This window comes from Sylvia atricapilla, chromosome 3 (genome assembly GCF_009819655.1).
Source record: "Sylvia atricapilla isolate bSylAtr1 chromosome 3, bSylAtr1.pri, whole genome shotgun sequence".
NCBI lineage: Eukaryota > Metazoa > Chordata > Aves > Passeriformes > Sylviidae > Sylvia > Sylvia atricapilla.
Window position 1 is genome coordinate 26,432,953 of NC_089142.1, and position 25,824 is coordinate 26,458,776.

The following is a 25,824-nucleotide window of genomic DNA, read 5'->3' on the forward strand; positions in this document are numbered from 1 at the left end:
TGTGATTCAAATAACAGATGAAATGAAAGATTTCTACATAGAGATACATGGTAAAAAAGATACACTCTATTCCCTAGCACAGTAAATTTTCTATGACAATTCACTCAATTCCTAAGTCTATATCATAAGCCTTCCTTATAACAATTTTAATGAAGTTCCATTTGAGGAACTTCAGATAGTTTAGGTATAAAATACAATAACTTATTCTGTACCACATGTAAAGACAAAACTTACTTTTTTTGGTTTGGTGTTTTAATGTGTACTCTTGTCAATCATACTGACGATATTAGTAAAGAACTGGACACAAAAGACTGCAAGTTGGACAACTATTTTCCTTAAAATACTGAAGTTGTCAAGAATGTCTGTCGCTTTATTTACTATCTTCTACAGTAAGAAAACCCATTAAAATATTTATAGATTCTAACTTTTATTTACTTTTCCTTCAGTGGGAGATTTTGATGCCTTACCTGCAAAGTACCATTATTGATGACAAGCCGAATTAAAAAATCTTGCATTGTTTCTGGGCTCTGTTCAATATTTAGGAGAAGTCCATGAGGATTATTGGTCTTAAATTCCAAGTGGATGAAATTTTGCATGTTCAAATGTAAGCCTTGAAATTCCACGTAAGAATCACCATAGTAGTGAGCATAACTAAAATCTGTGAATAAAATTTTGAGACATGTGAGGATATAAAGACATTTTTCTTCTTCACACACTGCTTTCTTACTCTGGTAGTGGTAGCAAATATATAGGATAATTTTTTATATCTTTCAAGGATTCAGATATGAATCTGAAAAATTATATTAGTTTCCTTCTGTCAAAGGTTAACACTGAGAGTTTATAAAACCAGACATAAAGGTTTTGGTTAAATTATATTAAGCAAGCATATACATCAATCCCTGAAAGCCTGGGCTACAAAGATAAAAGACTTAGTACATATCTAACAGCTTTGGGTCAACATGTTTTTCAAAGCTAGGTGTTTTCATCAAACCTAGATGCAAGAATGAATGGATTTGAAGTCTTTACAGAAACTACACAGTATGGAAAGGAAGGAAGACATTCTACAACCTAATTATGAAGCTGGCATCTCAGTAGTATATCAACTACTTTGTGGTGCTAGGGTGAAAGCTGAAAATTTCCCTTGGGTCTAGATCCAGCTTGTCTGATTTACCTATAAACCTCTTAACATTTAGCACCCTGTGCAATACCTGGCAAGGGCAGCTGCAACTCTTGTTTAAATAAAAAAGGTATGTGAATAAATGGCCTCAAGCCCATCAGATGACATATGACTAGACCTAAAAGGGGATTCTTTTATTTTTTATTTCTTCCTGTTCCCTTCTTTCTTCTCCTCTTTCCTTCCCCCATTCCTGTCCTCTACTTTTTCTGCTCCCTTCCCTTCCCTTCCCTTCCCTTCCCTTCCCTTCCCTTCCCTTCCCTTCCCTTCCCTTCCCTTCCCTTCCCTTCCCTTCCCTTCCCTTCCCTTCCCTTCCCTTCCCTTCCCTTCCCTTCCCTTCCCTTCCCTTCCCTTCCCTTCCCTTCCCTTCCCTTCCCTTCCCTTCCCTTCCCTTCCCTTCCCTTCCCTTCCCTTCCCTTCCCTTCCCTTCCCTTCCCTTCCCTTCCCTTCCCTTCCCTTCCCTTCCCTTCCCTTCCCTTCCCTTCCCTTCCCTTCCCTTCCCTTCCCTTCCCTTCCCTTCCCTTCCCTTCCTTTCCCCCTTTTCCCCCCTTTGCTCTTCCTCCCTTCTCCCTTTTCCTCCCTTTTCTCTCCTCTCCATTTTTTGCTCACTTCCCCTCAAATTTTCCCTTTTTTTCCCTTCCCATCCTTTTCTTTTTCTTCCACTTATTATGTTTTTACAAAGAGACATGCATGAAGGTACTTATTTATATACAGCTGCAGTCTTGCACTTTGGTTTTTGTACTTGTACTTGAGATTGCTACTTTGTCTGCTCATAAAGACTTAAAAATATGGGTCCTCTTCCATACATGTAACATGAGGAGTTAAGTATTTTGATTTTTGTAGAAGCAGGTATATGCTTTAGTTTTACAGCATACAACTGTTTGATCAGCTTCATGAGACTGATAAAAATGTAAAGAAATATTAACAATCCACCCATCCCATGAAAAATGTTGGTGCAACAATATGAATCTATATATAATACACAAAACATAAGTGAATTATTCCATTTCATTTTGATCAAATTTCACTCAATCATCTCTACAGGAGTTTAGAGTAACCTTGAAGGTCACAGATCTCTTTTTATTTTCCAAAATATGTAAAATTTTAATCTGTTGTGACAACAACTCCACTAGCAAATACCTCACTATATATGCTTAAATTCTGAACAAAAGTGATACTGGGATAAAACAAAAACTGTTGACATTGAAATTTAGTGTATCACTGTAAGACTATGCTGAATTTTACCCTTTTGCAACTTTGCATTAACCTATTTACAAAGTTGGAGTCACTGTGGTCAAATCTAAAACAGAGCTCTTAAGAAATTCTCAGTACTATATAAAAATCATCAACATATGCATACATACAACCTGCAGTAAAATAGACCAAAAATTTCAAGCAATACCAGTCAATAACCAGTGCTGCAATAAAGGACCTTTTACAATTTTAAATGTATCTAAAAACTGTTTTTTGAGCTATAAGCCTGTAGGTGTAAATTTCAGAAAATTTAATTTAAAAAATTGAACAGAAAACGTTTTTATGTTTTATAGACAGGACAATTTCTCAAAGAAAAGGCTTTAGAGAATTATTGCCAATCCCTAACCGTTGTTTGTTTTCCTTCCTGAGCTAGCCACTGAGCTCTAAATCTTTCTCTCATTCTGTTTCCCCTGAATTGCCCCTGAATAGGTTTTGCTTATCCCAAGGAAGCACTCAGTTATCCCCACACTCCTGAAAGCCTGGTATCTAACCATCTCCTCTTCTTGATACATTTAGGAGATCAGCTTGGCTAAAAGACAGCAAAGTTGCACACATCATCCCCTTCCTGCATTCCTAAACCCTTCTGCTACCTTCCCAATATTTTGGAGTTGGGTTGTTTTTACTGCTGGGTTGTTTTTCTTTCCCACATTGTTCAGTGTATAATAAAGTTGACATGTGAGAACAAGTCAAAGCTATCTCAGCTCTTCAGAGATTTGCTAACACAAGGCATTTGAGACCCTAGATCTCACAGAAGAGTAAATCTGTAATCACGTGGAGAAAAAAACAAACAAGGTAGGTGTGGGAACAGTTTATTCACGATTCCTGAAACTATAATTTAACTCTGATAACTGAGGCCAGCCTGAACCCTAAAATTCAAGGAAGACCAAACCAGCACAAGCTAGTGGCATCTACCTTTAGCTTTTCATATGTAATTGTACCAAGCACTGTAGACAAAACTTGTTACTTTATTCTGACAAACATCCATGTCCTTTTATCTGCATACTGCACCAAGTGATAATGCCTTGCAAGACAATACACTCCACTAGTCCAGAGATTTTAAGTCAGTTTAGCTTCTTCTGAGAAACACATTCGTGCTGCTAAAATGAAAATTTTGTAAAAAAATCGTCTGCAGTAAAATTGCTGTAATTGCTCTGTGCCCACAAATATGGAAAGAGTTAATGGGAGAAAGCACCGAAGAATATTTAGCAGGCTCCAGGTTTCTGTAAAACCCATAAAAACATGCTTCTTCAATAACAAATAGTCTACATAGCTTCCCACAACAGCTATCAACATAAATCACTTGTGTAAGATTCTTACATTGTTTGTAACAGTACACAATTTCTTTTTATAGAACATAAGCTTTGCTTATAATCCTTCTACTGCACTTAGATGCAGTTTTTTCATTTGACCTCTGGTATTGGCTTCCTAGACAGCTTTTTGTCCTAATGGAGAGGACTCGTCCCCCAAGCCTTAAGAAGAAAAAAGAGAAAAAATGAAACTGTATCATATCTTTCCCTACGAATGCCTAACACTTGCTTTCCTAAAAAACAGACAAGCCCTTTGGCCTATAAAATCCTCTCAGCTTTAGATTGCTCTCTAGCGTACAGCCAGCTCTCCATGTTTTTTGTGTTTACTAGACTTCATATTAATGTCTGAATGTTAAAAGGTTTGAGATTCAGCTGTAGTAGTAAGCAGATACACAGGAAGGTCTGAAACACAGTTGGCAGGTAAGCTTCATTAATTCTTGGTTTTCTCTATTCCGGCGAGTACCAGCTGCATCAGCTTCACAAGGGAGGCCTGCAAATTTAAAAATTTTTGAGAGCTATACAATTGTAAGTCTTGGTTTTTAAAGGCAGGGAGATAGATAATAAAAACTTTTAATATGTTCACAAGCATCCACTCCTGGTGATTGAGCTTTTGTCTCCATTTATTTCTATGTCTAATGCATCCCCTGCAGTTTGCATAGACTCAGACACAAAGAGGATTGTAATAATGCTCTTCTTTCTTCTGCTATTCTTTTTGTTATGTTACACTTGGGAACAAAACCCTCCTGTTGAAGCTATTGGGTCTTCTCTTTCTCATAGATATATATTTCACTTTTTTTTTGTTACTCTTTTAATTAGAACAATTTTACAACATTCAAATAGAGGAAATAGTTGCCAATGGAAAGACCTGTCATGAAAAATCAGAACAATTAATTTTTTATTTGAAATTTTTATTTCTTTTTATTAAGAAGGAACACATTTCTTAATAACATACAACTGCGCTCATAAAAACCACTTATGTTTGTTAAAAATTGGATAATGCCAAAAGAAAAAATTAGAAAAGCAAAACAAGGAAGTCGGAGCTTGGACTGTTTCACAGGGCTGTTTGCAGACCCCTCGAGCCCAACAGCTGACTTCCAATGGATGTCCATGTTCCAGGTTTACACAAACAGCGCACAAGGAGCAGTGCTTCCTTTGGGACAGCCCATCAGCTTCCCCCATACAAACTGCCACGGCTTCCTCAGCCAGGGTGTGCCCACCACATGGGCATCCAGCCCTGTACCACCTGCAGTGACCCTGGCTGGCAGGACACAGTGCCCCATGGCCACACTGATGGCCATGCCATTGGCTGCCAAGCGTTCCACAGTTCCCTCCCACTCCTCACTGCTGCTTGTGGGAGGTCTCTGTGCGCTCTGGCAGCAGCTCTGTGTTGTCTGGTGAGGGAGTTGCAGGGACAGACAAGGCAGCTGCCACCATCAGGCAGAGTTTTGCATAAACACGTGTGAAAACGAAGCTGAGCCAGACATAGAAAGGGAGGCCAGAGGCCATGTCCCCATAGGTAGGGATAGGTGGGCTGTTGAGACAGGAGAGGCTTGTGATGGACCAGCAGACATGCAGCTGCTCAGGGCATTGCTGAAGGCAAACAAGGTTCTTCAGAAAACCCCCAGAGCCAGCTCAGCCCAGAGCTGGTATCTGCAGAAAGGGGCAAAGACAAATGAGACCGTTACCGAAGACTCTCTTCTACAAGGCATAGAGGCATCAGTACATTATCTGCGCAAGACTAGAGGAGGTTGCTGGCTTGAAACATTTCAGGCTCACATGTGGGGAAAGGAGCAAGTCAGGTCTTACACTGGCAAGGTAATGCCCCTGCTCCAAACACCCTGCACCCCCAGAGCCTGTATCCCAGTCCCACAGTGGGGCCAATCCCTGGCACGTGGGAGGCAATGCTCCATACCCTGACCCTGGAGCCCCTAACCCAGCTCCTGAGTGGCAAAATGACCAGAAGTCCCACCAAGGGAAGACTATTTAGCATATATTATGCTAAGTATTAGCTATGAGAAAAGCTAATGGGTATGTAAGCCAGAGCACAAGGCACACACAGGTCTTGACCCTACATCGTCTTGGAATTCCTCTCAGGGGAACACCACTGGAACCAGAACTGGTAGCTATATTTGTTCTCTTCTGTATCTCTTCTCTCTTTATTCTAATTTCTCCTTTCCAAAGTTTGAGTAACCTAAAGTCAGATCGGTTGGAGTTTGCTAAGTGGAATGGGCTTAGAGTTTGCCAAATTAATGCTTTGTGAAATACTTTATGTTGATTTAATATTGCTCTACCATTAAAAGGTTCCCTGATTTTCTGAAGTTTGACAGTAAAGTTTTTTTATTTGTATTTATGTTGTCAGTGTTTCTCCCTTGCATCTAATTCACGTTGCAAAACATATTGTTAAATCCTTTAAAAAGACCCTTTGAGCAAGCTCTGGGGCCTTACACCAATCCAACCTGATGTCCTCAGAGGCTTGTTCGTCAGCTTGGCTGTCTGTCAGAGCAAGGATCTGGGATTCTGCACAGGGACCAGCAGGCTTGTCCAGTTCACAGATGGTACCTTGTTACTCTTCCTTATGGGCACCAAGAACACTGCAAGGATATCCCAAAGCACCAAGAGTGACTGCAGAGCTCGCAGTGTGGGAGGAAGGGATGGAGGGCCTTCAGTCCTGCCATCGAGTAGGAAGTCTTGCAAGGAGGCTATTGAGCATCCAGTCAGGCTCTTTGTAGACATTAATGTTTAAATTGAAACAGGTATCTTACCACAATAGAAACATACTAACTGTCCTAACTACAAAGAATTCATCTTCCTATTTGTTTTAAAATTTCACAGAATATAAAAGCAGGGTTAATGGATAATATTAATCATATGTTTTTAGGTTTTTTTGTTACCACTTTTAGAAATTTCTGTTTCAGGTGGCCTATGCATGTAGGAGTAGGGTTTGGGTTTTTTTCACTCTCAATGTCCTGAAAGTACCTCAGTTTTCCTTTTTCCTACATTTGTTTTCTCTCAAAAAAATCTAATTTCTTTGAAGTTTCATATTTAGTGTGTTTGCATTCTAAAATAAGCTAAATCTTTCCAGCAAGTCCTGAAAAACAGCCACAGCAAAATAATCCATGAGTTTTACTCTTTACTCCCTTAAGTACAATAATCTACTTCATGTTTGTAACCACCATTTATGAGGTTTTCATCTCTTTTCAAATGAGTCTCATTTACTTCCATACATTTTATTTAGTCTTTTCAGCTGAAACACCTTAAAGGCAGAGCAGAACAATGTTCTCCAACCATTATTTTCATTTATGGTTGCAAAGCTATTTCACTGTGACGTGCTTCACCTTTGGTTCCACATAACAAACCCACAATTACAGTGAATCCATGTTTTATGCTGTCACAGAAGTCTGTGCTGCATGACTAGCAGGGAATTATAGTTATGTTTTTCTCTCAAAGTTGAAATGTTCTCTAATGTGGCGTGTTAGACAACAATAAAATGTGGTTAACATCCAGAACGGTTGCCAGTGCAGCCCACAAGTAGCTCTCAAGCAAAGAAAAACAACAGTTATGAATAAACACCCTTTACTGTTGCTTTCTTGTGCTTACACAGAGACAGAGATTTGAGAACCCTCAAAATTCTTCTGAAAGAAAAATATGAGTATTTTAGAGCACAATTACTTCACAAGATCTTCCCTTCTAGCCTAAACATACACATATACACATGCACAAACATATATCTAGAATTCAGGTGCCTTTAAGGTATGGAATATCAGACCCTAAATCCCAGGAAGCTCCTTCCACTTTTCTGGAGTTATTGCACATCTTTGCTTTCCTCACACATGCTTCAGTCCTGTCTATTAATCCAAGTTTCGATCCTTAACTCCTACATGTCCAACAGCCAGTTTGCAATGCTTTTGAGTGAGGTCTGTATTCACCTTCTGTAGCAGAGAGCTCTAAATAATAGGAGGCCAGACAGAGAGCAACGAGGTCAAACCAATGTGGCTAAGCATCACGTTCTCCCTTTATTCTCTCTCAAATGGTGGGTTATATATCTTTTAGGATGGTTTACAATGTCAGGGCATAGAAAGAATGCAAACAAACATTGTTTAGCTTAATGTTAAGGTGGCTAAACTGTTCATGCCACAATACCACACCGAGAAACCCACTATCTCCATGTGGCACCTTAACATACTTTCGTGCTGCAACACAGCACAGGCTTGCAGGCCTGCACTGAGGCCCAGGCTGGATAGCTCACCCTCGATCCAAATACAAATCATGTCCTCACCCTCCAAGAAATTCTGCAACAACCTTCCCTACTCACTCCATGAAGGGGACAGCAGGCTGCATTTTCTATTAATTTTCAGGTTTTCCCTCATTCTGTTCAAGAGTTACAGTTGGAAACAACAAGAAAATTATACATGTAATATTTTCTTACACAATTAACTTTTCATGTTTTAAAAAAATGCTGACTACAAAGAACTGAAAATACCATCCTTTAACTCAGGGAAAAGGGAGGCAGAGATTCTAGCAATAACCCATTTGAATCATAGGAGCAACCTGGAATGCAATTAGTGCAGGAAATTGTTTTTTTTTATGGTCAGAAAATTATTAATAGTTTCTAAAGCAGGATTCTGGTTCCTGGTGAGGCGTAGATTTTAAATTCAAGTCTACTGCCTATATCTATTAATTGCAGTAATAGCTTAGTGAGATTAACTGATACTTGCGTGGCTGCTGCCTGCCAGTTTCAGAAGAGATTTTTTACCATGTGGGCCAGCTCATCAACATACAGATAATAGAAAGAGATGTTACATTCATGGCAGTCAGAAGTGAATAGAAGAAATTCTCTCACTGAAGGCATAAAACATACATATAATCAGGAAAAAACATCAGCAGTGTGTGGTTCTGCTTCAGCTAAAGACTCTGTTTTTTTCCTTTTTCAATGTACCATAAGAGAGACAGAGAGGATCAAGTAGTATTATAGCAGAAATCAGGAGCAACTCTTACCTTGGGGATAATTTGGCTTGCTCTCAGCAGAACTTCACAAGCTTTGCTAAAATCTTTCCCCCCTGCTGCCCTTTCTTACAAAGCACTGGCAGCTGGCACACAGCCAGCACCAAGCCCAGGGCTGCTGCGTACATGTTGATAACCCCCATGGCTAGAAAGCATTAGAGCCACCGCTGGGAGAAAAGCAGTTCTATCCAAAGAAAAACAGGTTTTTTGCCCTTTACTCACAAACCAACAGTCTGCTTTTCAGTCTCTTACAACTAGACTTTGAACAAACAAAACTGAACTATTTTTAGCATATAATAACTCTTTTAAAGATTACAACAATATTAATGATTAAAGCAAGAAGAGTTCATAATGTGAATTTAGTATATCCTTTATAGTAGTATAGGCTATTCCAAAGGGAGTTATTTTCCCATCATTTAGAATAAAAAACAATTGATGTAAATAGCAAGATAATCAAGATCTTGTAATGGACTGTGAAAGCTGAACACTTAAAGCAGGAGTTTTTAAGGAAAAAAAAAATCAGTATTCATCTCTTACCCCCAGTACCAAGTCCATAATATAAACAAGATTATTTGACTGGAAACAAACAAAAAATCCATTGTTAAATCCAGAAAAAGACAACTTTTCTATCTGGCCAAATCCACTACTAGAAAAGATGGATTTTTTGTTATTTGCTTCATAGTGTTCTATTTTTCTATTGCAGTCAAAAAATCGCCATTAAGAAGGTGCATGGACTATCCAACCATGGGCATTGCTTTAAAGTGACAAGCGCAATAATATTGTCTATTCTTTATATTTAGTTGAGGATGTATGCATGGCGTCTAGTAGGAGTATAATGGAACTCTCTGTGAATAATTTGTCCTTGTTCCAGATCCAAATATTCAGATATCTAACATTTTGATTTAGCAATTCAGCTTTAATTTTCTTAAGAATTTGCAGCTATGGGAAAAGTGAAATTCAGGTGATTTGCTGACAAGTATTTCCAGGAGTGTGCTTCTTCCTGTTGAAGGTTATTATATCAAATCTTGTGAAGGCCTTAGATTCAAGTCATGCTTATCATGAAAACCACTTCTGTCAGTCATTGATGAAATACTGTAGCAAGATGGCAATGTAAGGCCTGTGAACTAGCTGTGTTTGTTCCTCATAATTTATAGTAATTACTTTTTCCTATTAATTGTGCACATGCCCCACTAAATTGACAGCTAAGTTTTATCTGTTCTGCATTTGTAAGTAAGTATTGTTGTATTTACCACAGTTGTGATTTTACATAAGCTCATAATTGCCTAGTGAGTTGCACTTAAATCAATCAAATGCATGTTTCTGTCTTCAGTACACATTGTTTTGGTCACACCTATGTGTGACATCTCTAAGGTTGGTGGCAAATGAGTAGGCTAATATTAGCTGCAGAATCCGTCTTCATCTTGGCACATGAAGCCAGAAAACATTCCCAACTGAAGTTGTACCTTCAGACATGAACAGTATTCACAGTATTCCCACATCAAGCTGTCTTTTGCAAATTGGGATGACACTCTTGATCCCAACAGCAAAGCGATGGTGTTCTGAACTATTACTTCATTCACTTTTTCCAGTAAAGTTGCAACTCTTTTGACTAACATCTTACATATAGTACTGTGTTCAGTATTTCTGTATCCCCCTTTCCCCTAATTAGACAGAGCAAATATGCAGCTGTCCTATGAAAGAAATACTAAAGCCTCAATTAAGAGTCTGGTGAGCATTATTACTGCTTCCTTCGTCTTAAATCATGCATTAGAAGCCTGCAGGCTTCTAATGCATTATTTTCTTAATCATTTTCTAATGCATTCTTATTCTAATACATTGTTTTCTTGCTTAACTTTTTCTAATGAGGACCTGCATGCACACAAAGCATCAACAAAAAACTGCTCAGCAAATGTTAAAAACACGAATCATTCACAATATTAACTTCTTCAATGATGGCCCATAAAGAAAGCAAAAGATAGAGGCACACAACACGTTACTTTCTATTTCACTTTCTGAATCCTACTGATCTAGGATCTGCTAATGTGTATGAGAACTATGGAAAAAAGGTTGCCATGAATATTAAAGAATACAACTAAGAAGTGAATCATTAATAACACACCACACCAGCATTCCAACACATAAAAATTGATGAATGCTTTCAAGATCACACAAAAAAAACTTTGATTAAAAACAAGGTCAGTAAAATTAGTAGGTGTCATTTATGACACGTAATCTTGTAGAGAAAACCTGAACTCTAAATAGATGGCTCATAAATTATAGATATAATATAATATAAAATACTGGCTGCTTCCCCTCCCTCCTGCCTTTGTACTGTGATTTAGTCCCTCGCAACATACACATGCAAAGTTCTTATTTGGTATCCTTTTAACATGGGAACTGACAGTTCAAAGAATGGGAAAGGTTTAGAACAATAGTTCTGCTTAGGTAACTTATTTCAAGATATGAATTTGAAGTAATTTTGATGCTGAAAAATTCAACCTCACATTTGGTGTCCTAATGTAATCACTGTAGAATGATTTCCCCTGTGTAGAAGAACTCCCTGTGCAAATGAAGGCCTCCACATAAATTTTCTATAGCACAGATTCTGTATGAATCATGAAGAGAAAATTGCAATGTGCAGACATGGGACATCTTCCAAAATAACTACATGTATGGAATTCGTTGGTGATAATGAAAAATGAGTAGCTCCTTATTGCTTCAGAGCAAATACATGGGTTTGTATAGTGCTTGACTAGTATCTTTGGTTAAATGCAGATTGGACTCTGAACTACAGCATGGTTGAGATAGAGGCTTTCTAAATGAGAATTTGTGAAAAGATCCCCACTTTTGATCCTAAGATCAAGTTAAACACAAAACATAACTGAGGGGACATGGCTGGAAGCTAGATGACTTAAAAATGCTGCCTAGATAGCAATCAGGTCTGCAAAACAAGGAAGTTACCCATACACATTTATCTGTGATGGAAAAAAAAATGCAAATAGGTAAAGATGCCTGTTATCAAGATGACACAGACAACTAAGGTGGCAAGAACAAGACTTTTTGCTTCTGAAGAAGCCAGCCAAAATAATAGGCAATATTCAACTGCATTAAGAAGGTACATACTATACATGAAGTTTTCCTGTGTGCTCAGAAATTAAGATGACAACATCAAAAGCTGGAAACATTGATCAAATTTAGAATACATTCAAAGACACATATAGAGTGGTAGAAAATAACTGGCTCCCCTCCCTCCAAGTGGGGTGTATGCTAATTGACAAACTAGGAATATATTGTGATTCAGATAAGCAAGTAGCAATGAAGAAAACATGGCAAAGGCTCCTAGATAGAAAGGGGAAAAGAGCACAGAGAAGAAATTAGGCATGAATAGTAATGGAATCAGTCACTAAGATGTGTGGAATGTAAGTGTTAAGAGCTTCAGAAAAAAGAGGAATATGGATGGCATTTCTGAAACTGTGAAAACAAAAAGGCAGGATTGTGTGTGATCAGAACTCAGGTGGAAGCACATTCAAAGTGTTTATACTGTCTATCTGAAACAACAGAAGAATTAATTCAGTATGCAGGAGTCCTTTTCAGCTTTATCTTACACTTGCACCGAAGTAAGTTGAGGCAAGTAGGGACAGATTTAAATTTCATTTCACACGCACAAAACAGGAGTAGCTGTTCTTGCATTGATCGTGTGGTGTTGGCTCTTCCAAAATGAAGAGAAAACAAAAGGGATCTCTAGAAATTCTAAGAGATAAATGAGACGCCAAGTATTTAAAAAGATCTTTGTCTGCAAAGATCTTTGTCTAAAGTTTCCCAAATAATCTGTCAAGTATTATTGTTCAGATGGGTGTATTCAGATAACTTATTCAGCTTTAATTCAGAAAGGTCATAAGGTAATGGCCAGAATAGAAACTGCCATACCAAAATTTATATTTAATTCTGCTTGGTCTGGAATTTCTTACTTTAAGCGCAACTAGGACATCTTAGAATCAAGACAGAATTAAGAAGATGATTAAAGACAGTATCTACACTTGATACTGCTTATTCTAAGAAAAAAATTAAAAGAAACCTCAATTCCTATTTCACAGTGAATATAATTACTTTTATGTCTGTAATAGAAAATAATCCAAAGCTTTCATAGCATCCATAGCATCACAGGATGGGTTGGGTTGGAAGAGACCACAGTGGATCATCTGGTCCAACCTCCTTGCAGGTTATAAGCAGGGTTATCCTAGAGCTCATCAGATTGTGTGTGGATGGTTCTTGAACATCTCCAGTGACAGAGAAAGAAATTATTCCTCATATTCAGATGGAACTTCCTGTGCATACAGTTTCTGCCCACTGTCTCTTCTTCTGTTGCCTGGCACCACTAAGAAACATCCTCTTGACACCCTTCCTTCAGATTCTCTTAGACTTTAATGAAGTCCACTCTCAGTTGTCTCTTCTTGAGGTGGAACAGGCCTAAATTCCTCAGCATTCACTCATAAGAGCCATGCCCCAGCCCCCTAATCATCTCTGCAGCCTCTGCTTTGTTCCAAATTTCAGCTCTTACTATAACCAAAGGGTCTTCTTAATATAAGCAGTCTATCTTCACATATTAGAAGTCTACAGTCGTAGCTATTGCTGTGATCTACACCATTCGTTTCTGCTGAGTATTCTACCCAGGAGATGCAACTTCAACTTCTCCCCTAAGTTTTCCCATACATATTTCATTATACAATGCAAATTAATTTAAAATATGAAAAAGCCCCTGTTTCTCAGCTTAGATTTAGCCCCAACTTTTACCAGAGGCATAGCAACACTACTGATGTCCTTATATTAGTAGGTCATTCTCTTCCTCTTTTCTAGTATGTGGATTGAGACCACATTGTCATCCTGTTCAGTCAATGGAGAGGAATTCCCATTTCACACAAACTAAAGAAAACTTTCTAAAAGAACAGAAAGAAAACTGAAAATACTCCACTACTAAAATATTATAGATCACGATCTTATCTTAATGACTTGGGGAATGAACTATGTCTCTATGGAAAGTGTCTTGCCCTAGAAGAGAGCAGGAATTTATGTTTAGTCCTATAAATCTCTGTGCCTGCAATAGCAACACCACTAAAACTGGTCTGCTTTAGGAAGGTTCCCTTATTGTTGTGAGTTTGAAAGGACCAGATCTCTATAACTTCAGGTCATGTATTTCCTAATATGCCTTTATCATTTAAAGATAAAAAATAGATAACAATAAGCTGATTACAGAAGAACTGCTGTTTACAATTTATGTTTCATAACTTTTATATGATATTCTGATGATGACTGTTTATAGTGTTGAAATTATATAAAGTAGGAGTAAACACAGTATATTTTTACATCTTGTGCATAGCACCAAAACCAGTCTGTATATTTATCTTCTAACAAATAAAAATCTTTGTAAATAAGGTGGATGTAAAACATCAACATCAACTATTTGTTTTAGACATCTCCAATAGCCATGAAATGTAAACAATCAAGACAGAAATATTTGAACAAGCACTGAGGTACAAAATTACAATTTGTATAGGAGCTGGAAATAATCTAATTTCACAGTCAAGCCTTTGCAAAAATCTTAGCTGTCGTTTTTCTACTGTTTGGCCTTCTGAATAATCTGGCAATATGCCCAGTACTTCCAACTAAATGTACTGGTTAACTCTCTCAAAAATTTAAAATTCACCTCTGGTAGGCCCATAGTTTACATGGTCTACATAAAATAAAATTTAAGAAAAACAATATTGTCCCCAATGCCTCCAAGTAAAGATTAATCAGGAAAATCAAACTACAAATATTAGCTTATGCTAAATACCACATAGCAACAATCACTGATATTTTCTTGGCAAACACTGAATTCTGTTTTGATTTTAAAAAATCTGCAAAACTAGATTATTTAGGAGCTATAGCATCCTATATTTAATATGTTTTGAAAATAAGGTGGGAATTGGCAGCAGATATTGATAATGATAGAAAACCCCCTTATTCACACCAAATAAAATATGGAAAAATGTTTATTGTAATTTTGAATACAATGACATTTAATTAATCCAATTGTGTTTAAAAAATTCTTCCAAGTCTTAGTCAGATTAATTAGAAATGTTAGGCACAATAAATGCAGACAATATGAACAAGTAATTTCAGACACAGAAAATGTAAAAACTAAGAATGGTTGTGTCTGATAACTATTTGTATGATATATATGATTTTCACCAAAAAATATTAATATGAAAATCACCTGATTAATGAGAAGCACTATGGTATTTAGGATTATTTGTTTTCAATTTCTAATATGCCAAAAGTAATAAAATAGTTGTAATGCATTTTATAACAACAGGAGCATGTGCTGTGCACACTTTGGAGAGGAACAGACATTAATGAAAACCAGAAAGACCCTGGAATCCAAAATCTTTGTCCTGAAAATTGATATTAACTCAGCACAAAGAAATTTAGAGCATAATCTATTGTATGGTGGTACACAATGCTTGCAGAACTTAGGATGGTCTTTACAGTGTTAGAGAAATATTATTTCTAACTGGTGATGCCATTCATTGGGTCTTCATTAACTGGTTTGTAAAGGTCCTCTGTTTCTTTCTCTTTATTGGATGGAAAATGTATTCAATTTTGTTACCTTAAAATTTCAAGCTAGCTAATAATGACTGTGTAGTGAATTTCTTGATATCTAATAATACAAATAAATATTGGATAATTTTTTTAAAAATCTGGAAAACATATCAAAATACTCTCCCACAATTATAAAGAAAAATTAAACATTTAACTCATCTCTTATAGCCCACTCCTAAATTATTTTTCAATTTAGTATTTTTAAATTATTTTATGCTTTGTGAACCAAAACATTAAAAATCCATCTTATGTCTTTCAAATGTTCATATTCAGTATTTTACATAAAGTATAATCTCAGTATTACCTATTGCTATTAATAAAACCTTCATTCTCATGAAGAAAACCCCATGGCTTATGTTTTCATGAGGTTCATTATGAAACTTTTCCTTCAACATAGTTTCAAATTTTATCAACTTTCTAAGGACAGAACCAAAAATGGCCTGATACTTATAACTTGACTGTTGTAAAGGTCTAATGAGGATCAGCTTCCACTGTACAGGAAATATGTTAACACATCTCTGAAACAGCACACTGAGCTTTGTCTGAGCTCTTAAAATTGTCTCCCTTATTTAAAGCACAAAGTGTACTTCTCATCCCTAAGGAGATGTGCTTCCCGAAGTCCTCTGAAGGAATGAAAAGCATTTCCTTCTCTTACATGTAGCAGGCATATTGAATACATGACAATCCAGGCACATTTTCAAGAAAGATAGAGACATACATATTACAAAACCCCTCTGCCTGGAGAAGTTTAACCTGCAGCTCTCATCTTCCTAAGGCCTGTCACGGATCATATACATGTCTTAATAATGCCATTCTGAAGAAGTGAATGTCAAACCCACAGAGACAGAGAAAAGGACGAAGATGTGCAAGGAATCTCACTATGGCATAGTGAACAAGGCTGTCACCTGGCTAGAAACCTCAGAGGACTTCTGTGTTGTAACAGGATTTTGACTACAACTGTATCACCTATAAAGAGAAGAATGGAATTTAGGTCATCTTTTAACGCTAAGAAAACCTATGTTATAAAAAGAATGGATCATTTTTGGATGCGGCCTGAGAAAACATTTGTAAGAATCAAGAAGAGGAGATATATTTATAGATGAAGTCTGTGAAAGGTAATGGTCATTTATATTTATTACATTATGCCTAGAAAGCAAAAAGAAAAAAATAACATTACTTTAGTGGCTTAGACCTCTTACTCTGACCAAAAAAGTAAAATTAGATATACTATTTTTCAAATAATCAAAACTACTGCAAAAATATCTATCTAAAAATTGTTTACTAAATAATGAATATCCTTTTGTTTCCTGATCTATTCAATGGAATTACTGATTAAACAGCATCTCTAGAGTGATCATGACCAAATCCCTACACTCTGTCTTTCTGCCCCTCAAAACAGGAACAAGAAAGTAATTGTGAAATTAAGCATTTTCAAGCAATAAACCAAAATGGAAAGTCCCTTCTGAAAATGAAGCAGGAATCCATCCAACACTAGATAATAGAAACCAGGGAAGGTGGTAGCTGGAATGCTAAGCCCTCCTCAGCTGCCAGGGATCTGATTAAGGATTGCATGCAGATCTGTCCACCTGGATGCTGAAGGCCAGAATTTTACGCTGTGTGTTGACATGCACAATTGCACTTTCAAAGAACTAAACAGGGATCATTATTCTCTTTTACAGCAGTTCCACAAAGGTGATGGTAGTGGCACTGTTCATCTTTTATGCTACAAAGCAATTACTATACTGTTCAGCCAGTGGGAGGCCCAGGTTCATTTTTTTCAATGTCTAGGACTCAATACCTCTATCCCCTATGTATTAGCAAATGACCCAACTACTAGATAGAAAGCTAGCCCAGGGGGCATTTTGTCCCTTGGAGTGGCAAAATTCATGAAAAATGTAAGTGAGAAGGAAAGTATAGATTTTTCTAGCCTTAGTTGAGGGCAATTATCTGAAAGAAGGGTGACACAGGATTACTCAGATTTGCCTTACAGTGGATGAAGAGAGAGGAACTTCTCCAGCATGATTTACCTGAATAATTTTAGATGCATTCTTGAGATGAATTACACCCTAAAAACATCTATTTCCCTGCATAGGGACAGTCTAATGTCAGACTCCAGATCCTGCCACAGGCAAAAGAGAAAACAGCATTTAGATCAGTGTTTTAAGACATCGGTGTTTTAAAGGTCTCATAGCATATGCTATGTAATTAATATGGAAATGCTGTATTAACAGTAAAATGGTTATGTAATAAAGTTTTCCTGTTATCCTGTTTTCCTTTTCTTAGCTGTTATGCTCATCCTTCCTGTATCCTGCTGGGTTCTATGGTTGACTCTTCGGAGTGATGGGGGTGAGAGGTGAGAGGTTGCACAGTCAGCTGTCAACATCCTCAGGTCTTCACCAGAAAAACTGTCACATTTCTTTCTCCTCAGGCATGGTCACCGCACTGGGTTCTTTTAAATGTTTTCCTTTTCTTTCTCCCAGACTTCCAGCTACAGACTTTGTGGCAGTTTCAGTTCGGAACTGGGCAGAAACATCAATTTAAGTGTAGTGGCTTTGGTTCACCAATCTGAGATTTCCCAGCCAGCACACCAATTTAATGTAGTGGGTCTAATGCTGGCCAAATGTCCATACATCCACTAGAATTATTTACTCGTTTTCTGCTGTTAGATAGAATTAGGAGAAGAGCAAAGTAGGCTCAACTTTTAAAGGGTATAAAGAAAACTTTATTAACAGAACTAAAAGAAAGAATAATGAGAATCAGAATAAAACCTTCAGAACAACTCTCCTCCCTCCACACTCTCTTATCCACTGACAATGTAGAGACAAAACCTGGGATTTTCAGTCAGTTTACCACCTCTAGAATAGTTTTTCTTCTGTTCACTTAGGGAGAGGAGTCTCTACTGCCATGGCATGGAGACTTCGCCACAAGAAACAGTTCTCTCCTGGCTTCAATGTCATAGCAAATCAGCCGCCCAGGAGATGAAAACCTGTTGCCATGTGAATGTCCCTCCCCTAAATTTACAGTTTTCCCCACAACTGTTTTTGAGGGATCAATCTTTGCCTAATGGGATACACTTTTAAGGATGAGCTGTTCAGAAGCAAGAGTTTTCTTCATCTATCTCTGAAATCATCTTCATCTCCAGGAACAGAGGTCTTCTTCTTTCCCTGGGGGCAAAGGCTCTTCATCACTCTTATCTCTTTTCTACTGTCAGAAATAGCAGCCTTCTATAACTGTTTAGGGTTGACTTTATGTATTTTAAATCCTGTAAAGGGAAAGTGTGCATACTAAACTAATTTTATGGAATTTTGCTCTATCCAAACCTATTGCTTAGTTCCGGACCAAAAGATAATATCTCAAAAATTTCATACATATAGTACTTTAACAACATTAATTTTTGTCATGGAAGCCTTTCATTTATGCCTTCTGTTGCTCTTAGGACCTTTTTCACACAGATTGTTCAATATGGGTATCTGTAACACTGAGGAGAACCATAATAAAGAACTACATTTAAGTTGATGAATTTTCTCACAATTAATTTTAAGACAAGGAAAAAATGTAGTAGTAGTTCCTATTGAATACGTGTAAGGAAATGGCTATGGTTGCTTGGCAACTACAATCAAACTCATAGGAGAACAGTAAATACCTACAGCAATCTGTAAAGATTTTCCTAGAACACAAAGATGTAGTTGATATTTCTTGACAGGTTCATTTACCCACTATGCAAGTTCTGTCTCTGTGTCTTTTAGTGATGAAAAGTTGGAATTTATCTGTTTAGATTACTGATAGTGTCATATTCACTTTATTCCTTCTTCTCAATCTATATTGACAAAAAAGCAACCTTCAGGTGAATCTGTTGAGCAGATCTTCTGCTGAGCTTCCTATATGACTTTGGGTGTTTTTTGGAGCACTTTCATTTGCTCATTCAAGAAGTAACTAACTTTGGGGCGCTGCTGCTGGGGAGACTTTTTCAGAATGGTGTCTCTTAACAGTAGTGTAAATGCTTCTGTAATTGCTTTTGCAGCACATTTCATACATTGGTGTGTAAAATATAACCAAACCCAAAACTCTGTTTTCTGCGCTGTGAGGACCAAAGGCCATTGTGAGGTCCAGACTTGGAGAGCTGCAGGGAACTACAGACAAGAAGACCTGCATCATTATTAAGCTTAAACCAAGATGTGAACTTACGTTCAGTATGACCGGCTGGGGTACTTTGTGCCTGGTCTATGTGGCATACATTTTTGTAGCTTCTGATCTCCTCAGTATGAAAGAGTGCCCAGCTTGTCTGCTGCAGAATGTAATGGGAGTGGTAGACAGTGCTTCCTAGGCAATATCTATAGCTGCTCCCCAAGAACAGCAGTATACCCTTTAAGAGCTGAATCAAGAAGACTGTGAAGACTGAAACTTTTTCCTGACCGATAGCTTCACCATTAGCATATATACAGCTTTTTTTGTGAAGTGAATTACTTCAACGTTTTGGAAAAAGAAAAACAAAAAACCTTGTTCTCAGCAGAAAATACAACATATTCACTTAGAATATATTCTTTTCACTCGGAATAACTGCAGAGATGCTCCACTGCCTCCTGTGTTCCCGATGATGCAGTTTGTCTGCTGGTAAAGTATCCTCTTGCCTGAAGTAGCAGTAGATCATTTCATGACAGATTAACCTTGTAGCTGCTATTGGCTTTGTCAGGTGTGACGCAATTGTGCTTACATTCAGAGGTATGAACTTCACTGTACATGTGGAGGGATTTTCTTTAAAGAAAACTAAACTCCCTCTAGACTAAGTTCTCATCATCGGTGCAATGGAAACTCAGCATATAAAGGTCAAAACCCCCCCCCAACAATCACAGTGCAAAATTAACTTTTTGTTGAGATTCATCTCTGTAATTGAGTGTAGCCAACTCAGAGCCAGTGTCCATCATAAAATTTTCCCTCTGTTTTATCATTGAAAAGAACTAACTATTCAGAGCCAGCAAGGATGATAAACTGACCATGGTACTCTGGTACCTATAGTTAAACCTCTAACTTTACTTTTCCTTTGTTTACAGAAGACTGCTCTTTATATAAATGCATTTGTTCTCTCACAATTTTCAATATTCCCTTTCAGTTTTCACCTTTAAGCAACTCTCTAAGGTTCAGATTTCTGTGTTTTTAAGAAAGATCTTTATATAGAAATGAGCATATGGCACCACGATCATAAGAAAAGGAGAATTCATTAACAACCTGCAGCTATAACTTTCCTTAAGATAATTTCCTCAGCAAGTTAATGCTCCCATCCTGTAGATAGGTTATCTAATGATAAAGTACAAAAGTTTAAATAACAAATTTCTTTCTCTTAGGCACTAAGGCAAAATCCAGTAAGTTACAAGAACTAAAGACTCTTCAAAGGGATTAAAACTAGACACATAAGTTTAATACACTGAAGAATAAGCAAGAGAGTGTTTTATTATCTTTTTCTTCCACCTGACTACAGTGGATGAGTAAATCTAAGGCAAGGCAATGTCATTTGACTTAATTGTCTGTGGAGAATAGTATGAAACTAAAGGAAGCCATAAAAGAGTAAGTCAAAGTGCTAAGTTTTCTAGTTATTCTGACAGGTACCCAGATACCCCACAATTCATTAGTGCATGAATAAGATTCTGGTAGATATGCTGAAACATAGGCCTTCCTTTTCTGTCTAATTCTCTCAGAGCAAAAGCATTTTCCATTAATGGGCACATACAGATTGTGAGAAATTCCTTATGGCTGTTTACAAGAAGAGAACTATTGATGAGACTGCAAAGGGAAGCTCAAAATTAGTTTTCATATACTAATTCCAAATAATACACTTAGTTTTTATTATCTCCCTGGAGTTCAAAATACCTTTGGTTCCTCATTTAACATAATATCACTGAACTGTAATACTGTTCCACGTATGAGAGGCTCAGCAATTTAACTGTTTTAGTGGTCTTAAAGTGATTATACCTATAACGCAGAACTAGAAAAAGCCTTTTGATACTTAACACGAATAAACCTGTCATTGTAGATCACAGAAAATCTATTATAGCAGTTTCTGCTTCAAATAGAGATGAGCAGGCAAGCCTTTTATGGCAATTTGAGAGGCATTTAATGGTGTGAATCGCTCTTGAGAAGCTTTTTATACATGTATTAAGTCCAATATAATACCTGAGCTTAAGAAGGTGACAAACATTAGCTAATAATTCTGTCACTTCATAGGTTGTACCAAGTGTTAAGGGAAATGGCATTGGAAGACTTAAGCAGAAAATAAAACAGAATATACAATAGCTACCACATGCTGTCATTTTAGAACATCACACTTAAATGACATATTAGAACATTACAGACCGTGTCAAAAAAGGCAAGGGCAATGAACTGTTATAAAGGACACTGGTTAACTTTGTATTCATGGAGGTCCCTGGCCAGAGCAGCAAGAACAGATTGACTGGATCTGCTAGATCAACTGGAGAAAAAAGGCTTACAAGGTCATGACCCCTTTTTACTCATTGCCAGTAGTCTAAGGGGTGCAACTTCTATTTCACACAATAAATGATACTCATCCATAGCAAGCTCTAATACAATTATATATGTAAATTGCATGTCAGTAACTAAAAGTACAGCTGTCAGTTTATTTTTACCTCTTACTTTCAAGATTTGCTCTAAAGTATACCAAATGTATTTTTAGAAAGGTGATAGTTCCCTGCATAGTTTTTAAATGTGTAGCTAGCATAAAACAGTTCTTAGTTAACTTAATAGATCATATCAGATATCTACTAATAGTTCTGAAAGAGCTGTTAGTTGTCCTGTAGTTGCCATGGTTTTTCAAGGCATTGCACTTGGTGGAGGTTCTACTTTTGGCTGTTGCTTTTGTTGGAAATGTGGTGAAACACTCTTTAAAATGGCAGTGTCCACTGGGCCTTGAGGTCGCTTCACTTGACAGAGATTTCATAAGCTCCGAGAGCTTTTTCACAAGAGATAAGAAATATATTAGGGATAGGATCCACTTCAAGATATAAATGCCTAAATGAAACTACATTCTAAATTCTCCCTATAATCACTACTAACCATATTTCAGTCACCTGAAACTATTAGCAATACCCTCATTTACTTTTCAAAATTGAACTGAATCACATTCACTGAATTTCAGTCTATGAATTCTTTCCTTTTATTCCTCGAGGTTCTACGAAAATTGCAGAGTCCACTTAGTTTTGACCTTAAGTATAATTAAATACAAAACTGAAAATCCTTTAAGCAGAATCCTATTTTCTGTTTGGAGTGTCTTGATTAGATGTTGATGGTGCAATATGTGATATCTGTTGATATACACAAGGCTACCCCATAAACAGATTTTTAGAATAGAGAAATGAAAACCACAAGCATCTCAGAAAGAGATCTCTATGGAAATTGAGAGCTGTCACCCTTCCTAGATATTCTCTAGTAATTCTCAGAGTTGAAATGGAAAACAGACTAAATCTCAGTATAGGAGATCTACAACTCTCATGCAAATGGATTGACTTTGCGCAGTGCATCATGACATCAGTGGTATCAAGAATGCCACTGATGTTTTAGAACTACACAGGGCACTGAATCATTGTCTCTGCTTATGACTTTCAGCTAAAATTGCAAATCATGCAGAGGTCTTGTAAGAACATTTAGGTCTGAGAAACAGAAAATAAAGAGAAGGTATTTAATTTCGGGGACATACAAATCCAACCTGGTATTTATGGTAGAAAAGAGTCTAGTTTCCATTTTTGACCTTGTATTTCTGAACCTTTCTAATCAGAAATGTTACTGAGATAGACACATAATACAGAAAGGCTGAATTCTACTTGGAAGTCTTTAGTTTCAATACTTAGCTCATGTCAGTGATGAATTAAAATTCAGCATTTTTAATGATTGACAACTGAGGTTATCAATGTTCCCCCCAGGTGCTCTCCTCAGTAACACATCCAGGCCAGGTCTACCATATTTCCATACAATCTAACCCTGCATGTGTTCAGAATTTTCCATTTACATTGAAGAATCTCAGCAGTGTCCCAAGATATCACAGGCTCAATAACTTGTCTTACTAGACCTCTGATGTTCAGAAATAAATTCAGGAATAAATCTGTTCAATCAATCTACTTCATATGTTAGACTACCATAGTAGTTAAGTATTAGTTGATTAATATTTGTGTAAATATATAGAACTAAATCAAATATATAGAACTAAAAAAACAAGGCCCCATTAAACCTAAAAGAATTCTTTAGCTAAAAGAAAAGCTTCATGAACCTATCTGAGCTACTCATAATTAGACAGGAATGGTATACAGAACTAACATTCAGTCAACTGTCCTAATTTCTGCCTGGGTCATGTGGATCAGCAGTTTCGTTTGACATCACAATCTTGTTCAGTCTTAGTGAAAAACTGTCAGCCTTAGTAAATATGTGATCAATATTCAGGGGTAAATACATGTAACTTCATGGAAGACTGTGTGCAGAACAACGTCAGAGAGATTAAACTACAACCCAAGATGGATGTAGGCACAGAAAAAAAAATAACCTCATAACAGTAACATTAGTTGAGGAATTTTCTGTTTTCAGTGTTAGGTAAGCTCAAACAGGACTCTGCTATAGAGACAGACACCACTATTTATCCATGTGTAAAAAAGGATGCTCGAAGAATGCATGGCAGGAAAACCCCCAGAACTGATAATTACAATGCATCCATATCCCATAGGCTTGCACTCCCTTCTCACTTTTGCTAACACTGTTTTCTGGCCCCTTTGTTTTTCAGTTTTACAAGGCAGATTGTCCTTTACTGTGATGGTGTATTTTTGTTAAGTTGTTGTGAAGTTATTTTCCCAACGGATCATCCCTGTTTCTCCCTGATATGTTTGATATTGCCCAGGTTATCTCCTTCCTTACTCAGTTTTCCATCACTCTCTTTACTCCACCTTCCAAGCTGTCAATGTCTCCCTGACCCTACCCTTTGTTCTAGAAGGCTCCCTGTCAATCCTGTTGTCCGAACCCCTTGCCTAAACTCCCCCTTGGAATTCCCCTATTACTCGACACACCATAGGCTGAGTTAAGTTGTATTCCCCTTTTTACCTCCATTGGCTATCTGCAATGCACCTACCGCTTGTGCCTCCCCCATTTAAAAGCTTTGTTCTTGGTCTTGTCACTAACGCTCTCCGGGAATAAAGCTCCTTGAGACCCACATGAGAAGATCTCTCCCCGATCTTTTACTCTGATCCTTGGCACTGCACAGCTGGTGCTGTAGAGAGCAGCCCTGCTGCTGCCAGAATCAGCAGCTCTGCTCTGCTGCCACCCGAGCCCCATCTGGCCTGGGGGCAGCCACTCTCGGCACGGTCCGGGAAGGGGCTAATAGCTGGATTTCTCCAGCATCGCGTCACTTTACTACACTGAATGAGTTGGTAGAAAGCATTCAGGAACAAGACCCCTGATATAGGTAATTAATATCAGTGTTATAGAATATATTGCTTCAGGAGGTGAACTAGAAGGTTGATTGAAAGAGTGTAACAGCCAGCTCTTAGAACTGCATCAGGATACAGTGTTGAAAACCACAATAAAACACTGCTGCCAGTAGGCTGTTTACACACCTCAGGTGCCGTAAGAAACATGTATGCGGAGAGGTTTCATATCTGCAAAGTGTAATATTTCCCTACCGAAGCCCTTCTGGTGGGGATAAAATGAAAACTAAATTCTCCTCGATTTCTTAAACCATGATGTTTCAATAATCATATTAGTCAGTAAATTGAAATTCTTAGAAGCAACAGGTTGTGTTGATTATAATTGTAACAGCAGCAGCTTTCTTTTATTCATCACCATTTGCATTTTGAATACAAATCTTTTGATAGACACTCATCTATATGTATCAGAAAAACTAGAAAGTAAATCATAACTTTGCAGTTGAGCAAAGGAATAAAAATCAGCTGGCCTATCTCCTACAATATTAATGACCTGAAAAAAGAATGTGTTACAAAATTATCCTCACATGTACACAACCTTTATTTATATTAAACTCTTTTTTTTTTAATAGGTAAAGCTTTGAACATGGTTATTATGATCATCATAGGTTGTGAGGAAAAGCATAATTTTTGCAGTGAAGAAAGAGGAGGAAATCAAATTCTGTCACTGATATGCCATATTTTTTTGTTGAACCTGAAGGACTTTTGCAAAGAATGATGTGCACATCCATAGGAGGGGAAAAAAATCCATATTACTTTAGTGTTGTCATCCAGCTGAGTAGTACCTTTTTCTTGCTAACAGCATACTTTAAGGCCATGTTGCCAAATGTCAGGTTATTTTCATGACAGGATACAGAATGAGGAATTGAAAAACCATACTGTTCTGTGAGAGACTGAATTGTTGATGTTTAATGACTCCAAACTCCACTTGTGGAAGCAGCAGGGTACTTTTCTGAGGCCAGGTTTGCACTCTCCAAGGGGA

At 37.3% G+C, this 25,824-nt stretch overlaps 1 protein-coding gene across 1 annotated transcript in view; it reads right to left on the reverse strand.

Moving 5' to 3' along the window:
* EYS (eyes shut homolog) overlaps positions 1 to 25,824 on the reverse strand; it is a 718,715-nt gene that overhangs the window by 263,072 nt on the left and 429,819 nt on the right. The window contains exon 32 of the mRNA XM_066314978.1: positions 468 to 658. Coding sequence (XP_066171075.1) covers positions 468 to 658 — 191 coding nt within the window. The remainder of the gene's footprint in view (positions 1 to 467; positions 659 to 25,824) is intronic.